Below are 18,988 nucleotides of genomic sequence, written 5' to 3' on the forward strand. Positions count from 1 at the left end.
TATATTCCAGAGCCAGTTTCCAATTCCAAGTCGCAAGCCACGAGGTTCTTTTGGGGCGATATAACTTTAACCTGTGGGACTCCCTCCATAAGTGTAAGGACTCCATGCCCCAGGAGGTGGCCCAAGAATTCGGGGACCTTGTTGAGGAGGGTACAATAGCAGCTTGGTGTTCCCTCCAGATGGCCTGGGATGCGGCTTATTCGGCGTCCAGGGTGGTCGCCTTGGCAGTGATCATGAGGCGCAGTGCCTGGCGTCAGACCGCAGGTCTGTCTCAGGAGATACAGTCCTTGATACAAGATCTCCTGTTCGATGGAGTTGGACTCTTTGCAAAGCAAACAGACACGAGGCTGCACAGTCTGAAGGACACTCAAGCCACCCTCTGCTCCCTGGTGTTGCATACTCCTCAGTCGGGGAGGAAGCAGTTCCAGCCGCCCCCACCACCAGGGCCTTGGCAGCCTCGGCAGGGATCTACAATGAGAAGGGACACTAGTTTTAGTCACTGCCGCCCTTCCTCCTCCCGATCCCCTGAGCAACCTGACCCGGCGAACCACCACAGGGCAAGAAGTGTGAGTTTTGAGGGTGCACTTGAGAGAAACACTCCAGTCAACTCCCCAGATCTGCCCCATCTTTTCCTCAACCATCTCGGTCCCTACCATTCAGACTGGTCGTGGGTTACCTCAGACCACTGGGTGCTAGAGATTCTGTCATTGCGCTTCCAGTTTTCAGCCACCCCTCTTTCCCTGGCCAACCCCCTACAACTGGGGGCGTTGGAGGAGGTCCCTCAGGAAACGAGGGGGAAAGGTTTCTACTCCCACTATTTCCTGATCCCAAAAGCAAAAGGGGGCCTAAGACCCATTCTGGACCTGCGGCGACTCAACAAGTACCTCAAGAAGTTGAAGTTCCACATGGTTTCACTGGCCTCCATCATCTCCCCTCTGGATCCAGGAGACTGGTACGCTGCTCTCAACTTGAAAGACACTTATTTCCATATCTCTATCTTCCAAGTATGCAGAAGGTTCCTCCCTTTTACTGTGGGCCATTTCCAGTTCACGGCACTTCCTTATGGCCTCTCCTCGGTACCGCAGGTATTTACAAAATGTATGGCGCCGGTAGCCGCTTACCTGAGGCATCGGCGGGTCCACATCTATCCTTATCTCAACGATTGGCTCATCAAGGGCAGGTCGCAGGATCAAGTGCAGAACAGTCTCAGTCTGGTGTGTTCCACCTGTCGCAACCTGAGTCTGTTAGTGAACGAAAATAAATTGACCCTCATACCAGGGTCTAATAGAGTTTATTGGGGCAGTCCTCGACTCCACGCAGGCCAAAGCCTTCCTTCCAGAGGCCCATTTCCAAGCCATGTCAGACGTGATCTCCCATGTAAGGGGCCACCCGCTCACCCCCGCCCACACTTGCCCAAGGTTGATAGGCCACATGGCTGCCTGTACTTCCATGGTCCTTTATGCCTGGCTCCACCTCCGGTTGCTGCAGGCATGGTTGGCATCACCCTACATCCCCAACAGGCACAACCTGGGCCTGGTAGTCAAGGTGCTGGACCACATTCGATCATAACTGGCTGGGTGGTTGGACCCCGCATTGGTGTTGAAGGGAGTTCCCTTCGTGGCCCCGTCCCCATCACTAACTCTGGTTTCTGACACCTTAGACCTGGGCTGGGGAGCCCACCTGAGTGAGCTCAGTACACAAGACTGCTGGTTGGGGGTCGACTGCTGCATGGTTAACTGCTGAAGAGCAGGAGTGCTTGGCTTGCATCCAGCAGGTTCTACTGGGTAGTAGAAAGCCCTCCACTAGAGCAACCTATCGGGCCAAATTGAAACGATTCACATGTTGGGCCTCAGCCCAAGGGGTTAGGCTTGAGAAGGCCTCGCTACAGTCGATCCTGGACTACCTTATGCATCTCAAGCTCCAGGGCTTGTCCCTTTCATCAGTGAAGGTCCACTTGGCTGCCATATCAGCCTTTCACCCTTCATTCCAGGGCAGGTCGGTCTTCACTCATAACATGACAGGCCGGTTCTTGAAAGGTCTGGAACAACTTTACCCCCAGGTCCAGGACCCAGTCCCTCTGTGGGACCTGAATCTGGTGCTTGTGCGGCTCATGGAAGCCCCCTTCCAGCCCTTGGTATCCTGTTCCCTTCTTCTTTTCTCCTGGAAGGTCATCCTGGTGGTGATAACTTCTGCCCAAAGGGTCTCTGAGATTAAGGCACTTACTTCAGAGCTGCACTATACGATGTTCTTCAAGGACAAGGTCCAGCTGCGGACACATCCAGTTTTCCTGCCCAAGGTGGTTTTGCAGTTTCACACGAGCCAGGACGTATTTTTGCTAGCCTTCTTCCCAAAGCCTCATAAATCTGAGGAGAAATGTAGGATACCACTAAGGCAAAAGTCTCCAACAACTGTGCACGTGGGCGTGCACACACCTAGAATAGAATGGACCTGAGCAAGACATCTCAAAGAAAAACTGTTATGAAAGATAGGTAACCATTTTTTTGGTGCTCCCAGTCAAGATCACTATCTCACAAGTGATTTTGTCTCACTGCTGTTATTATTCATGCTCATGTACTTCTGATGTAAGTGAAATGGGCTGATTATGTAAATACAATATAGCCCTGAAGGTTGATATTTCAGTCTAAACAACAGCAGTGGGTGTTAAGCACAGGTCAGAGTTATTGTTTTCTTCCCCATCATCTTCTTTTCTATCTGGTTCTCATGCTGTGACTTCCCATTCTGTCCCTCTTGTTCTGAAATGGATGCTGGTGAGAAATACATGAAGTGCAAAGTGACTTCTTTCACCTGCTGAGCTGCAGGCAGAATTGAAACATTCAAATTTCAAAAATACCCCTCCATTAGATCGAGAGAGAGAGCTGATGTGTCATACATTCCTTATATGGATAGTGTAGGTGAAAAGCGTCTGACCAAAAACTTTGTAATTTTTCTCTCCTTTGTTTTTGAAATTTTCAGCCCTTGTGAGAAATGGAATGAATCTGTAGCTTTTGAGTTCTACTGTACTTGACTAACTTGAAGAGGTATGCATGAGTATGTAAGAGTATTGCAGCTCTGTAGATCAACATGGATATCATATAGAAAATTGAGAGAGTTGTGGGAGAGCCACTGCGTTAACTCACCTTCTTTCGCTGTTAATTGATTTGTAACAGGAACCATTTATTGTGTTCATCCACCTCAAGTCAAGTGACAATGATAAGTATCACAGGAACTGTTGCTTTCTTCAGACTCTGATCCAGGAACTTTACAAAAAAAAAAATAAACAATATTATCTCTAAAGCTAATCTGTCTCTTTCCTTCACTCTGCTTCACTGTAGAGCTTCTGTTCAGAGCTTTCTCCTTCTTCTTCTTCTTCTACCTGGCTTCCTTCAAGATTTAAAGTAACAGGACTTATAGCATGAAATCTCCTTCGCCTTTTTTTCAGCATAAGCAATCTCTAGCAAGATTTAACAGAAAATGATGCCTCACCTCTCATCCAAGTCTGATCATCATCAGGCATGATGGATAGTTTTATTGATTTACTTGGATTATCAAATTGAAAGAAAGAGATTCCTGTTGAGTGATCCTTCTCAGCTCGTTCCATGAAAGCTGTGTTGTCAGAACCAGTGCTAGTAGACCATATGTCAGTTCAACTGGGTTGGAATCACATTAAGATGCTACCTCTTTCTTCTGTACTGAATACCTTGATCAGTCTCAATTCTGTAGAATCCTGGGCTGTAGCTGCATTTAGTGATAACAGCTGGTTTACTATATTTTTCTTCATTCTGTTTTATTGAAATTGTCTCCTGGTTAAGTCTGGGTAAGCTGCAGGCTGCATTCTAACAGTTAAAGGAGGAAAACTGAGATCCTTTACATTATGGGTAGGGCCCTACTAAATTCATGGCCATGAAAAACACATCACGGATCGTGAAATCTTGTCTTCCCCCATGAAATCTGGTCTTTTGTGTGCTTTTACCCTTTACTATACAGATTTCATGGGGGAGACCAGAGTTTCTCAAATTGGGGGTCCTGATCCAAAAGGAAGTTGCAGAGGGGTCACAAGGTTATTTTAGGGGGGAGCATGATATTGTCACCCTTACTTCTGTGTTGTCTTCAGAATTGGGCAGCCCAGGCGCCCAGCTCTGGAAGCAGTGCCCCGACAGCCCATGCCACCCTTACTTCTGCGCTGCTGCCTTCAGAGTTGGGTTGCTGAAGAGTTGCAGCTGCTGACTGAGGGCCCAGCTCTGCAAGCAGCAGCACAGAAATAAGGATAGCAATAGCATACCTTGTCATCCTTACTTCTGCACTGCTGCTGCTGGCAGTGGCTCTGCCTTTAGAACTGGGCTCCCGGCCAGCAGCTGCCACTCTCTGGCCACCCAGCTCTGAAGGCAGCGCCAAAGTCTGCAGCATTAAAGAAGTAAGTGTAGCAGTACCACAGCCCCCTACAATAACCTTGCGACTCCCCTCCCCCATAACCTGTTTTTGGTTCAGGACCCCTACAGTTACAACAACATGAAATTTCCGATTTCAGTAGCTGAAATTATGAAATTTAATATTTTTTAAATCCTATGACCATGAAATTGACCAAAATAGTGAATTTGGTAGGGCCCTAGTTATGGGGTTACTCAGGATGATTTACCTCTAAGGTTGGTAGAGTTCTTCTAATCTGACCACCCATGAGATCTCATGGATAAAGGTGGGATGCAGAATTTCCACAAATTTAGAAAAATAGCCATTGACTGTTAGACAGATATGTTCTTTTTCTTCACAAGAAGATAGCTAATGCTATTCTTTTCTGAGGTCCATTGGGTAATGCTGGGGGCGTGAGATATTCTTCACTTGTGTCCTTCTTGTCCCTATTCGAGACTCCCATGATTCCCTCCTATGTTTTAGATACTGCCCTATTCCAAGCCACCATTCCATCTTACTCAGTTTGTTTCTTCACTTGGGTAGCTGCAGGACTGGCACCCTCTAGACGTTTCTGGGTGCACGGGTATGCCTTCCCGCCCTTCACTTTGATTTGCACTGGTTCTCCTTTTAGCAGTTCATTTTCACAGAACAGCATTGTTACCCCACTGTGTGATTTATAAGGCCTGTCTCAGTGGCTGTGCTTTGGTCTAGAAAGTCATTTGTTGTGGTCTTGATTATAAAGGTGTCAAATACATGCTTGTAGCGTTCATAGCTAGTACAATCTTTGAATTGCCCAAGGTCACACAAAGCTTATGGTAGAGCAGGGAATTGAACCTAGTTTCCCAAGTCCCAGGCCAGCACCCAAACCACTGTTGCATCATTTCTCTCTCTGATTATGTATTACCATGCATGATAATGGTCAAATAAATGGACTAATGAGCATTCAGATTATTCTACCGTTCAACAACAGCAACAACAGAAGTGAAATGGCACAGGCTGGTGACAGTCATGGTGCTTTGAAAGACTATCCAGAAGATCTAGGTTGTGCTAGTTTTTCACTGTAAATGTTTTCCAGAGGCCGAGACTTATGGAGAAGTGGAGACACCTTTCTTCTGTCTTTTCTTTAACACAATGAATGGGTGACTATTTCATTTCAAAAACATTGACTCTTTATCACACCTATTCATTTAAAATAGGGGAAAAAACAAGAGTCTGTTTCAGTTACAGAGAGAAAATATATTGACTTCATCTATGGCCTGAGGAAAGGAGTTATCCTAGGATGTATTGTGCTGATGGTTTATAATGTGGTGAGATCTAAATCTGTCCTTACCAGGAAATATACAGCTGCATATTTTTCAACACAGTGAGTCTGGTCTGCTCCTAATAAGTCTCAGAGAAATTGTCAGTGGAAAAACATATTTACATGTAACAAGAAAACAGTAAACCCAGATCTTGTATGTGTAATGTGGCAGTTACCTTTTAGACAGTGAAATAACAGCTGCTAATACTTGATTTTAATGAAGTCCTCTATAAATTTTATAAGATGTCTTATGATTATTTTTAGTTACCTATATCCTGCTTATATGTCAACATATGTCCTATGTAAATAGTATTTTTGCAACACATGCTTAGCCTTTGAACTGGAAGACACTAATGAGTCATATCTAAAATGTTCCCCTAAAGAGATCATGAAATTAACATGACCTACCTTCATAATCCATTCTATAGACCTCTAAAAATGGCCTTTTTCTTTTGCTTGTGAAAATAGAGGGTATGACCTGTAAGCAGATGTAGGAGCAGGCTGAGAAGCACATGCAACAGAAGGCTCTATTGTACACATTTTCTTTTGTAAGGATGTTTAAAGTATAGTTAATATAAACACCAAAATGCTTGGTCTTCAAGTGCCTGCTGGTTGAAGGAGTGCCAAAATGCTGCACCCTAATTTGTTCTCTTCCTTCTGTGTGTTCCTCCTTAACTCACATGCCTACTTTTTGAGCACATAACGGCTTGCTTTTCTCAAACTCCTTTCATGTGTTCCTCAGATTCTGCTAGTCTTTAATTAACAACACTGAGCTTTGAAGGAAAATTCAGGTATTAAGAGCTTGTTAAATGAATAAGAGAATTCTCTTCATCAAAGCTGCAGACTTAATCTTTCTGTGACTTAAAGATAGTAAATGCATGTTTTTCACTTGCAGATTTGAAAACTGGTTGGTTTCGTTTTGCTTGTTTTTATTCTGAGTGTCACTGTGCATGTTACATTTGAAAACAAGCATTCTTAGAAAGGGTTGAGGCTTTTTTAGTAAATTTGTTTCTAGCCAAAAAGCTCAGGGGGGGCGGGGATTCTAAAATGTAATACACTATAAAAATCCACAGGTGAAATTAATGGATCCATGTAAACATTATGAATTAATTTTTTTCTTGTCTTACAACTCTTTTATTTTCTCTCTTTTGCTGCTACATTTTTGGTAACGCTGCTGTACCTATCTGTCCACATGGATTCAAATCCAAATGTCAACTTGTGTATTCCTCCTTATCTCAATTTTTCAGTTTTCATCTATTTTGGTAATGCTAGAAAAGATTCTATTTTTTTAATATTTGGACATATGCAGATCAGTAATATCAGTTACTGTGCAGATGACCAGTATCACATAACACTTAAAAATAACTTCACTTGTGTTCAGTTGAAAACAAACATACATACACCCTATTATCACCTCTTTAGGCAAAAGCCTGATTGAAGTTCAAGAGATTCACACTCTGTCAAACCAGCAGGAGAAGCTACTTCCAGAGTTGAGGGCCCTTCACTGAGAACATTCTGCCACCAGTCCTATGACATTCGTATCTAGGGACGGTAAACTTGAGAGCCCCGTTTGATCTCATCTGCTGCAGCTATTCACAGGGGCCCCAGTCCTGCATTACACTCAGTGACTCCTGCAAATTACTTGGAGCATTTAACTCCTATTGACATCAGTGTTTCACAGGAGGCTCTCCACACCTTACAGGATTGTGCCAAGTGAGAAATGATTGGGGTCAAGGAAATCTCAGCACTCAAGGAAATCCCTAAATTTGCTGTCTGATCAATCACTTTTCTAAAGGCTGGGTAGAGTATGGGTAACAATTTGCAAGACTGTCAGTTTTTCTTTCTGCAAAAGGATGCTGGAATCCTCTTTTCTGCTTGGACACCATTTAACAGTCTCCACTAGCAACAAAGTTGCTACTTCTCACTTTATTTTACTGACCATAATGAACACAGGTCCAACTCACAGTAGGGTTTCAAACCTTTTGATATATCTAGAACCGCAGTGAGTGAAACTTGTTGAAAGATGAGTAGAGATGACATTTCATCTCTACTCCTCAGGCATGAATATATTCCAGCAGAAGCAGACGGGCTAGTCCAAATCCACTGATCTGATCCTCAAAAATAAGTGGGAATTTTACAAGTGAGGGAAAGTATTATTTTTTAATAATTCACCTAGCTGTACAGTACCAAAAGCATTTGTGGTGGATGAGATTTTGTGGTTGCTGTTTAGGAGGAAAGGAAAATCCAATTTGCCTCTTCGTTTAAGGGAAGAAGATGCTTAAGTGGTGGAAGGCCATAGGTGGTCATCAGCAGATTGGCCCACCAACTGTAAACTACTCTACTCTCATTTAGAGACATCTGAAACTTACGTGGGTCCATCAGTTGCCATGGATGAACCAATGGAAGAGGTCCTAAACTGTAACAAGAAAAATGAGCTCTGAATTGAAATTGAAAAATCAAGTCACCTGTATAACTTTTCCTTGGTTGGTAAGAGGGTGTCACAAATATTGCTATTAGCTCCAGAAGAGTACTCAGGTGATTTATGGAGAAGAAAAGCTTTATCATCCCACAAGTCCAATGGAAAGAAAAGGTTTAATTCTAATTGCCCTGTGCTACCGGCCATATTAGTATGTTCCTTGGGGGATGGACAACAAAATAACACTAAAACATACAAATAACTAGTTAAAAAATGTAAGTGCCATTTTGTTTTAATCTCATTTTAACTTTGAAGCAAATGAAGAAAAAGATTTGAAAGAGTAAAACAAGAATGTGTTTTGAAATCTGTTGTTTTTCTGTATTTTTAAGATAGAACTATCTTGGGGCCAGGTGGACTACCCCTTACTCTTGTGGGTGGGCAGTTACTTACAGGACAAACAGAAACTGCATCTGAAAGTAAATGTTCAGTATTTTAAATCAGGTTATGTCTACACTGCATTTAAACACCTTCATCAGTGCCAGCTGACTCAGGTTTGTGGGGCTCGGGCTAAGTCGCTGTTTAATTGCCGTGTAGACATTAGGGTTTGGGCTGCAGCCTCCCACTTCCATCCCACCTTGCAGGCTCCAGTCTGATTCTGAATGTCAACACCACAACTAAACAGCCCCTTAGCCCAAGCCCCGCAAGCCTGGATCAGCTGGCATGGGCCAGCTGCGGGTGTCTAACTGCAGTGTAGGCATACCTTAAGGGGCTCACTATCTGGCCCTCATTTATATCTTGGAGAATAACAATTTTATATACTATTCTACCACAGTAATATTTAAGTGAAACAAGAAAACCGTGTTTGAAAGTTGGGGCAATTTTCCAAGAGCACATTTTGGAGGGCTCAATCGTACCTTATTGTCTATTGTACACATTTTCTGACATCTTTTTGTGCTCTCCTTATTCTTCTTGCAGCACATTCAGTTCTGTCGAAACACTCACTGCAAATACGTTTGGCAATTGTAAAAAATTTAGGTATTGTCGGTGTGGTTCTGTGTGACAACAAACTCAGTGAAGTGACAGTTCCTTTGTATGTAGTTATTCTATTCTTAGTGCAGGTTGACAGATGTGACATTCTCCTGGTTCACCTTTCTCTCTTGTCATTATCTAGACCCCTGGCTCTTTCCTGTCACATATATAACATGCCTCAGTGAGGTTTAACATGACAGAACTATTTACTTTATCACTCCATAGCACAATCTCTCTTGACAATGAAATCAGACAGTGAAATTTACTCAAATTTGAACACGTTCCATCTGTCAGGGGGCTGAGGCAAAGTGTCAGGGCATCCATCAAAAGAGAGAAGATACGTTATTTGCTCTTTCACTTCAAATTTATATGATAGTATATTGATGTACATAGCTACACATACCTTCACCATATCTGACTTTTGTTCTTTGAAATAATTTAAAGAGTTCAGGCATGTTTTCCTCCTTGACCTGACAGGTCACAAATATAAATGATTATGAGGGTAGGGAGTTGTTGCTTTTGATTTTACAGCACATTATGTCATGACCAGGTAACAATCTATCACTTCTAGATTTAATGTTGGTTGAGAAAGTTAAGATCAGAGTTTAGCCAGTTGACCTTTCGTTAATTTTTGGTGGTTAGTTTAAATTATTAATAAATGAAAGCATTGATATGTCTTTTTAAACGTGCTGCACAGGGAAAAGTCATAAGTTGTATATGGCAGATATATAATATTGGAAATGTTTACTTCAGGTTTCTGTAACTCTTTCATGCAATATTTTTAATGATATACATTTTAAGGTCCTGATTCTGTAAAACATTCTTATTCAGGACAAGACTTGAGCATATGCTTAAATTTGCTCTTAAGTTAAAGTGTGTGCTCGTATAGGATTGGACTTAAACATTTACTTAAATACGTTCCAGAATCAAGGCCAGTATTCCTTGGGCCACATCACAATCTTCTTGTTCATTTAGAATTTATTGAGAAACTAAGTACAATTTGATACTATAGTCAAATTACAGTATAGTAATTGAATGTCTGTTTCTCTCTTTATTTGTTATTTTCATGGCTTACTGTCTTTTGATGTTCAAAAGCTGAAAATAGGCCATTTAAATAGTAGATAAAATTTTATTCACAAATCATGTGTAGTCTGTTGCCTTGATAATTTCCAATCTCTTTAAATTTTTATTGTTTTAGAGCATATTGTCGCAAACCTTACTCCTATGAGCAGTCCTGCATAGTTCCATTAAAATCAAGCTCGTTAACTCCATGGGGTTACTTGCAGGAGTAGTAACGTTTTAAGTATTGGGCCCTTAATTTTACCTTTTGTGCCTGATTTGGTTAAAAAATAAAAACAACTTCCTTAGCATGAAAGCCTTGCTGAGGAGTTTAAATCAGAGATAATTTTTCATCATTTATTTACAGCTTGTTTAGAAATACTGTTCCAGTATTTTGATATATATGTCTGTCTGCATATAAAAAATAAATACATTGGAATATATGCAACATTTTTAAATTTGAGATATACTTTAAAGAAAACAAAGTATTGAGATATTTACAGTCTGATCAAAATAGGAAATAATTATGAATGTGATTTGTTAAAAAATAAATTACAGCCCGACACACCACATTTACAGTGGTAACTCTGCACAGGAAATCCATTCCTTTCTCAACATGCTGTGGACTGACCGTTTGAATTCATGGCCTAACTTCTTTTCATTAACAATAACAAGCCACAAATAAACTGGAGCTTAAATTAATTGCCAGTATTCTAAATGTCATCGGTTCTAATCATCTTGTTAATTCAATGCCCAGTATTATTTTAATTGTATCAGTTTTCCTTTTGACACTTTTTCATGAAGTAAATATAATATTTTATAAACATGCAGGCCTGCTCATTATAAAACATAATGGTGTCTGCTGTCAGTGAGAGACATAGAAAAATGAGTATGCAGGTAAACTTTTTTTTAATTGCTATGTACTTGCATTTAATATTCAGTATAGCTAATGCATTAATTATATTTCTATGGTGTAAAAGAAAGGTACATTATAATTTGCATGTACTCACACAGAATATAACTGCTTTTTCAGTTTTATCATTTCTATGTAGTTAGGGTCTCTCATATATTCAAACTATGGTAATACAATTTGTCTCCAATTACTTATCTATTCTTTGCATTTTTGAAGTGATGTTATTAGATAGCTGAGATGCAAACTTAGGTGACTGTATATCCTTAGTTCCATTATATGACTGAATCAAAAAGGATTTATGTTAAAGTGTATGTAAGTAGCTGGGAAAACGTACACAGAAAATTGTACTGGAAAGATCAGACGTTTTGGGTTCTGGACAAGACATCTAAGGTGAGATTCACCTTGGTGTGGGTACAAGGCCCTCTGAATCACTCGAGTTTCATGGGAGAGGAGATACTAAGGTCACACCTAATTTTATTAGACATTTACTTGGGAATGTTGACCCCTGTATAAATTTGTTCACACCAGGTTAAATCTCTTAAGGAATCCAGTAATAATTATGCTTCCTTTGGTATATGAATGCTCTTTTCCTAGGTGTGTATTCCTTCAACGATTCATAGTAGACAACATTTACCATTGTGCAGAAACCCAGCATAAGGTCTAAACATTGCTTAAACTCCACTTAAGCCCTCCTGTGGGTTTACGAGGAACTTAAACAGAGCATAGACCTTGTACTGGCCCTCTGTACAGAGATGAATTTCACCCAGGCTATCAGCTATCAAAGCAAGACCTTTAGAGATGCAGTTGAACTAATGGTTTATTTTTATATCAAGTATTTGCCTGTATGTAAGAAGGGGTTTATGTTACTTGATAGATGTTTTTCAACATATGTATTAGAGTAATATTATTTTAACTGTTGAAACATAGCTTTCCCTTTTGCAAGTGCAAATTTGCACTTGTGGTTTAGCACCCATAAAATGGAATTACAGGTACCAGTCAAAGGCTCTGCACTTTGAAGTACCTGTTTTTCACCTATAAAAAGGACTGAAGATGTGCAAATATCCAGATTTGCACTGGCAGTTTAGTTGCGGGTGCAAATTTTGCCGGTGTAAATTGCACCCACAGAAAGGGCACTTCCTAAAGGTTAATTATTAATTACTGCAAGTTGAATGAGGAAAAAAATAGACAGTTTGTTTTGAGAAAGGACCTCATTTGTTGAAGTCTCTTTTGCTGTATACCTGGTCTTCCTCCAATGTTCACTTGCTGCTTCTTGTTCATGTTGAGGGAGCTTCATTTGATAGGTCTGACCCTAATTGGTGCTCATTCCCTCAGGAAGGGATTCTTAGGAGCTGCCTGCTAGAGGTGGGAAACTTTTTCGTGATGGGATGCCATGTCAGCAGCACAATTCCTCAGGGTGGGTACCTCCAAGGATCAGGGAGTTGGAATTCAGAAGACTGGGCCTGAGTTTTGGGCAGGAATGCTCAGTTGAGTGTGCAAGGATAGGACCTATCTGGGGAATGAATCAGAAAGACTGTCTGTGCTACCTTCTATTGGGTAAGCATGGCTGTTATTGGGAGGGGTCTTTATGACAGGGATGCTGGAATGAAAGACTGCACGGAAATGGGAGCCAGATAGATATTTAAGAATTTGAATTTCTAAGCTCTAGTCTAATTGATTTCTCAATATAAGTTTCCGCCTCGTTCTTTAACTATATACATACATTATTACTGGGATTATTTCAAAGCAATGGAAAGGGGGCAAAGGCCTGGGAGAACTCTGGGTGTAGGAATGGGGTAAATGACAATGCTTACATTGAAGGATGTTGTTCAAACAAAACTCACTGCATAGTTTTAATCGATTAAAACATACCAAGACAGAAGACAGGTTTAGTTTCTATGATTATGATAATATGTGGAAGAAAATGTTGAACAAAAGATTAAATAACTATATCATATTACAGGCCTGATGGAATTGGAACAGTCTCGGTTGAAGAGAAAGAAAGGTTTGAGGACACAAAAAACCGACTTTCTTCCCTTTTAGAAAACCAGATAAGCCACTTCAGGTGAGTGTATAATTCATTCAATGCATATGAAGCTTCATTCAAAATGGTTTTGACATGGTGGTGTTCATTGTTGTGACTATGAACAAGGCATAGTAAAGATAAAAGTTGTTACTTGAGGAAAAATTCAAGTCATAGTAAGTATAATACATTTTTAATAGATGTTTTTCAAAAAGATATCATTTAATTTAATCACACGTTATTGGCCTATAACATTCACTTATATAGCAGAGGAGATTAATTCCTTCCAATGTGGGAATCACTGGATGAAATTCTGTGGCCTCTGACCTCCTGCATAACAGACTAGATGACCATAGCAGTGCTTTTGGCCTTAAAACCTGTGACTGTAATTCTAGTTCATGATTAGCTGAAAATCTTCAAATGAAGATGAGTGAGTAAGCCATAACTGAAGTCTTGAATAGTTTTAATGAGTATGATCCATACGCAAACTGAGTGCCTTGATTGATTGCAGCTGAGTTAAGTTAAAATTATTTTTTTAACCTTTGAGCTAATCAGATTCCATATGCAAGCACTGAAAGAAGAAAAAACAGTTAGTTACCCTACAGTAACTTTGGTTCTTTGAGATATGTTGTCCGCATGGATTCCACAACCCACCCTTGTTCCCCTCTACAATAGAGTTCTACTTCTCTGGGATTGGGGATTGGCAAAGGAAATGAGGGACGGTTGGGCCTGCTCTGCCCTTTATGCCCGCAGGTGGAGGAGCAAGAGGACATCTAGGGCTCAAGTGCAGCCCAATGAACACTGTTGGCCGAAATAATCCAATCTCATTCACATGGGGTGCATGCCTACCAAGAGTGGAATCCATGTGGAGAATATACCTCAAAGAACGACAGTTACTATAAGTAACCATTCTTCTTTTTCCATTATCCCACAACTTAAAAATAGCTGAAATATATCTTTTCAAACTCTCCTAAAAAGTTCACCTTTTGGCAGAGACAAAGCATGGAAAAATGTAGCTGATCAAGTGAGTATTTTGGACAAGTATGACTGCATGAAAATAGGTGGTTGTAATGGAAACTGTTTTGTAGCCTTAATTCTAGTGGCAACTACAATACAAAACTGTAATTATTAAGTATGGCCCTCTATCCTTAGATTGTTTTCAGCATTGACTCGGGATTACATGCATTTTAGAAGTGTTACGTTATTTACATATCATATGAAGGAAGCCTATGAATGTACCCAGTGGGATCTCTTAATTTGAAATGCTAAATGTAATCCAGGGATCAATAACATGTATTCATAAATGATGTCACCTACAGGTTAACAGGACTAAACAATAGAAAAGACAATACATGGATTATGCAAATACTCTGAGAAGGTTTAAGAAGGAGGAGGCAAATACAACAGCCAAATGTGTATTTTATTTAAAGGTGGATTAAGGCTAAGGATTAAATCTGTTTTGCTAATTTGTTAATACGCCCAAGAGTTGCTAGCACAACAATAAGAAACAAGCAGAATGAAGGAGATAGTGTACTGGCACTGTCTGCTGAAAAGATTTGTCTGACCTCATTTTCAGGGCTTTATTATAGGTTGGCCAAAGTGATTACTAAAATTCATTGCTCTGAATCCTTTTATTACTGGTAAAACGATGTTAGAAAATGAAGCAGCCATTCTCACTAAACAATAATAATATTAAAAGAAATGTAGTTTCATGCAAATAATCTCAGCAAAGTAGAAAATCCCTTTTTTGATTGGGGATATCCCAGCAAAATACAGGTTTCATAGATAGGATTAGGATAAGGTATGGTGTTCTAAACTCTACAGACTTGAAGGAGTGGCAGGTGGTTTTGTATGTTTGTTTGTTTGTTTCTGTAATCTGTTGAATTTATGGAATCTTTTCTTTTAATTAGTTAAGCGCCAAAAGTGTGGTGGTGCTGTATGATTCATAAGAGGCTTGTGTCCTGGGGATCTTCCAATTAAAGCCAATATAAAATGCATTCATATGTAATATAGTTATAACAAAAGAGGAAATATTAGAGGAAATTTGCACTCATTTTAGCATTAATATTTTAAAAGTTTAGACAAAGATTTTCTTATGATAGTTAAACTAATATTAAAGCAGGATAGAACAGGTAAAATGCTACTTTACAGTTTCTTACTGGGATGTCTGCTAAAGTCATAAATGAAATCCCTTCTCAACACCATGGACACCTCTGACACCAAACTCGGAATATTTTTGTAAATACCATTCATAGTTTAATCACCATGGTGGGTTCTTTTTACCTTTTGGACTTTCAGAATCTTGGGGCTAAGCAAGAGGGATTCAGATTTCATTTAATGTTATCCTATAAATTGGATTAATGAAAAGATTTAAAGGTGTCTTCTGTCAATATACAGTATATATGTACCTTGTATTAATGTAAATTAAGGGAATGATGTATGCACATTACATGTAAAATAAAATTCTTAATTTAGAAATTACACTCTTGATTAATGGATCATGTGTTTTGTTGTTTGTTTTGTTGTTGTTGTTGTTTTTTGAAGATACTGTTTCCCTTTTGGACGTCCTGAAGGAGCTTTAAAAGCCACGCTTTCATTACTTGAAAGGGTATGTTTTTTTAATTTGTTTTAATCCTGCTGGAGTACTTAATCTGTGTGTCCTATTATAATTGGGCCAGTGAGGACACCTGTACTTCTGTTTAGATACTGTTCTACTGGTTTCATTAATGCTCTGCAACATTTTTCAACCATGACAGATAGAAAATATTTACACGAATTTCCCAGAAGTCATTGCAGTGATTTCTTATTTCTTTATAAATTGATGGTTATTGAGCACAGCCTCTCAAATGAAGGTGGTTATGATGAATCCTGGTCATGTGCCACCTGAGGCACATTGCGCATATGCTTAACTTAACTTAAAAAAAAAACCTCCATAAAATTGAAATAAACTCCCAGTAAGCGCAAAAAAAGTCGATTTAAGAAGAAAAGGCGAAGGGCTAAAGTCAGTCAAATTGGCCTGGAGAGCTGGAAGTAAACTCTGGACCTACAAATCCCCTGCACTGGTCCATAGGAAGGACAAGCAGTGTTAACAGCATCTATCCTCTCTTGGGAAAGAGGAGCTTTACATTTTAGAAATGACTCCATAGGAGTGGGAGGCTGCTGAGGGAATGAGCTAAAACAAAGCATTGTGTGACCACCCAGGCAATACCCTAGGTTGTCTAACACTGCTCAGCATTTAAATGGCACCTGACCCTGTAGCTTCACGCACAAAGTGGAAGTGGCAGCCATTTTGTGCCACTGAAACATTCCCTTGGCAGATTTTCTCTGCCAGGATCTATACCTAGTGGTGAGTTTGATTCTATCTATCCATTTTGTTTTAAAACTAACTTCATGTACTATTTTACCATATGTTTATAAATCTGTTATGTGAAAACAGCATTACAATTTGTGTTGCTGCAGAATGTACATCATGTGCAAATGCCAGCTTTGCATGCATACCTGGGACCTCATTGTTTTTTTATACTTACTTTTGAAAAATTTGGTTCATGCTTTCTAGTGTAGATGCTTTGATTAAAAATCAAGTCTAGAATAAACATAATCATGTAAAATCAGAACTGAATTTTGGTCACAGCTAACTACCGGCAGCAAAGTGCAAATAAGAAAATTTTAAATAGCAAAATTAAGAGATGTAAGTGAAACATTAAAGCAATTTTTTAGCTTTGTTGGATTATTAAAAATAGTGTTAGAGACTGGAGGATATCAGACTCCCTTAGTATTATCTTCAAGGGAGATATAAATATCTAGATTTACATATTAAATTCTCCATGACCAATTCACCTCATTTATAACAGTCTTGATTTTTCAAATCTGTATTTAAATTTTAGTCAGTAATTAAGTGTGTATAAGAAAAATCTTTACTTTGTTCAAATGCTTACATTTGTCCACACATTGAAAAATGTAAATAGTTCTTTTCTGTATTTTTGTACATACTTTATTTATATTTTAAGCTACTAAAAGCCAACATACATGTAAAGATTGAGTGACATTGAAGTCACTGGCAAAGCTTCCGTTGTCTGTCCACGCCAGAAGAGACATAAGGCCATGGATGTGGTTTAACTAGGCCACAGTTTTATTCACTTATAATATCTGGAAGTGCCCTGCAATAAATTGTACAGTGCAGAGAGCTCCCTGCTGATCTAAACATAGGAGCTCCAATCCCCCTTCCTCTACTTCGTTAAAGCGGGTCAAGAAAAGGAGGGGGGTCTCAGTGATGAGATGTAGGAGACCCAAACCTCCATTACTCAGCTCCCATAAGGGATGCTTTCCTGCAAATCTTTTTCCAGTCCATTTTATCCAATAACAGTATCCCATTTATACCAAGTACCTGCACTGGTCATCCGCCACAAGTTTTATGAATTAAGTTGCAATATTATAACGTAACCTCCTTACCCTACCCCACCTGGTCCCAGACCAGCAATGGGGAACGCAAAAAAACCCAAGCCACTCCGGCCACTTTGGCAGTGAGGGAAAAATTACTTTCCAACCTTCAAAGGAAAAGAGGCAACTACCACGATACCCACAGCAGCTCAACACAGAACCCGGTCCTTTTGCCAGCTTCAAGGGAAGTGGGGAGAGAGAAGGGGCTTCCAGCCCAATCTGGGTAAAGAGGGGTCTCTCCATGGCTACCTAGGCTATAAATACCCACACCACTCTTCTGGTCAGCAGGAAGGGCAATGCAGTGAGCTTGTCCTTACATGACCCCATCTGCTTCCTACCCTTCCTGTCCATCCCCGTAAACTTCCCCCTTCTTCCCATCTGCTGTCAGGGATCCCTTAAAGAGACAATGCTCCTTTTCTTCCAGCTAGCCAGAAAAAGACCCACTCTCATAAAGGTTGCAGTGGGTATGTTAACTTCAAAAGGGATCAGGATTTCATCCTCAGCCCATTTGATCTTGGTTACTAATTTTAAATGCTGGAAGACTAGTCTCCTTTAATTTTTTTTAAAAAGTGTCACAATTTTTTTGAAAGGCTATTTGTTTACTAGCCTTCTACTGCTTCAAAAATTCAATGAAAGTCTGATACTTGTTCTGCCTAAAATAGCTAATCCTTTTTCATGAATGAGACCTGCTTAATTTTAATAGGCATATGCAGGAGGAAGAACAGTCAGTAATGGCGAGTCTTGATGCTGTGCTCTTCAAATATTTTTTTTCATCTGTCAGTGAGTGTTATGCTCATGAAATTGTTGGATGAATTTCACTGGCAAAGGCTTAGCATAGCACAGATAAGTGCTCCGCAAATTTCGCTACTCACATCTCTAGCTGTGTACCTTAATCTAACCTTCAACACTTCTGGTATTCCAGTCCTGGTTCTCGCTAGAACAGAAACCGACAATCATGCTGAATGGTGCCACGCTGTAGGGGTGGTCTTTTAATGTGCATAAATGAGAACAAGAATGAAACCATCAAATTAATGCAACATAAATCAGGGTTTGAAGTCAAATCTTCAGAGCTAGTTTATTAACCAACTGTTATCTACTGAAATGCCTCTTTGATTTCTGCATTTATTAGCAAATCTAAAATAGCCACTAGCGTACATTCAGATTTTTCTCTTGGGCTTTAGCTAATGTGTGTAACCAATGTGTCTGTTTGTCTCTGGGATAGGTTTTAATGAAAGATATTGCCACTCCCATACCAGCAGAAGAGGTGAAGAAAGTGGTTAGAAAATGTCTGGAGAAAGCTGCCTTGATCAATTACATGCGACTTACAGAATATGCCAAAATAGAAGGTTAGTACAGTGTTCAACTGCCAAAGTGGCTGTAAAAGCCAGTAATGCCTATTAACTGAATATT

The 18,988-nt window shown here is 39.9% G+C and overlaps 1 protein-coding gene across 13 annotated transcripts in view; it reads left to right on the plus strand.

Moving 5' to 3' along the window:
- The window catches only part of CADPS2 (calcium dependent secretion activator 2), a 548,645-nt gene that overhangs the window by 381,256 nt on the left and 148,401 nt on the right, over positions 1-18,988 (plus strand). For all 13 annotated transcript variants that reach the window (XM_045031264.1, XM_045031306.1, XM_045031338.1 and 10 more), the window contains exons 14-16: positions 13,082-13,183; positions 15,686-15,749; positions 18,801-18,924. In XM_045031264.1, the coding sequence (XP_044887199.1) occupies positions 13,082-13,183; positions 15,686-15,749; positions 18,801-18,924 (290 nt within the window). The remainder of the gene's footprint in view (positions 1-13,081; positions 13,184-15,685; positions 15,750-18,800; positions 18,925-18,988) is intronic.

This window comes from Mauremys mutica, chromosome 1 (genome assembly GCF_020497125.1).
Source record: "Mauremys mutica isolate MM-2020 ecotype Southern chromosome 1, ASM2049712v1, whole genome shotgun sequence".
In the NCBI taxonomy this organism is placed as follows: Eukaryota; Metazoa; Chordata; order Testudines; family Geoemydidae; genus Mauremys; species Mauremys mutica.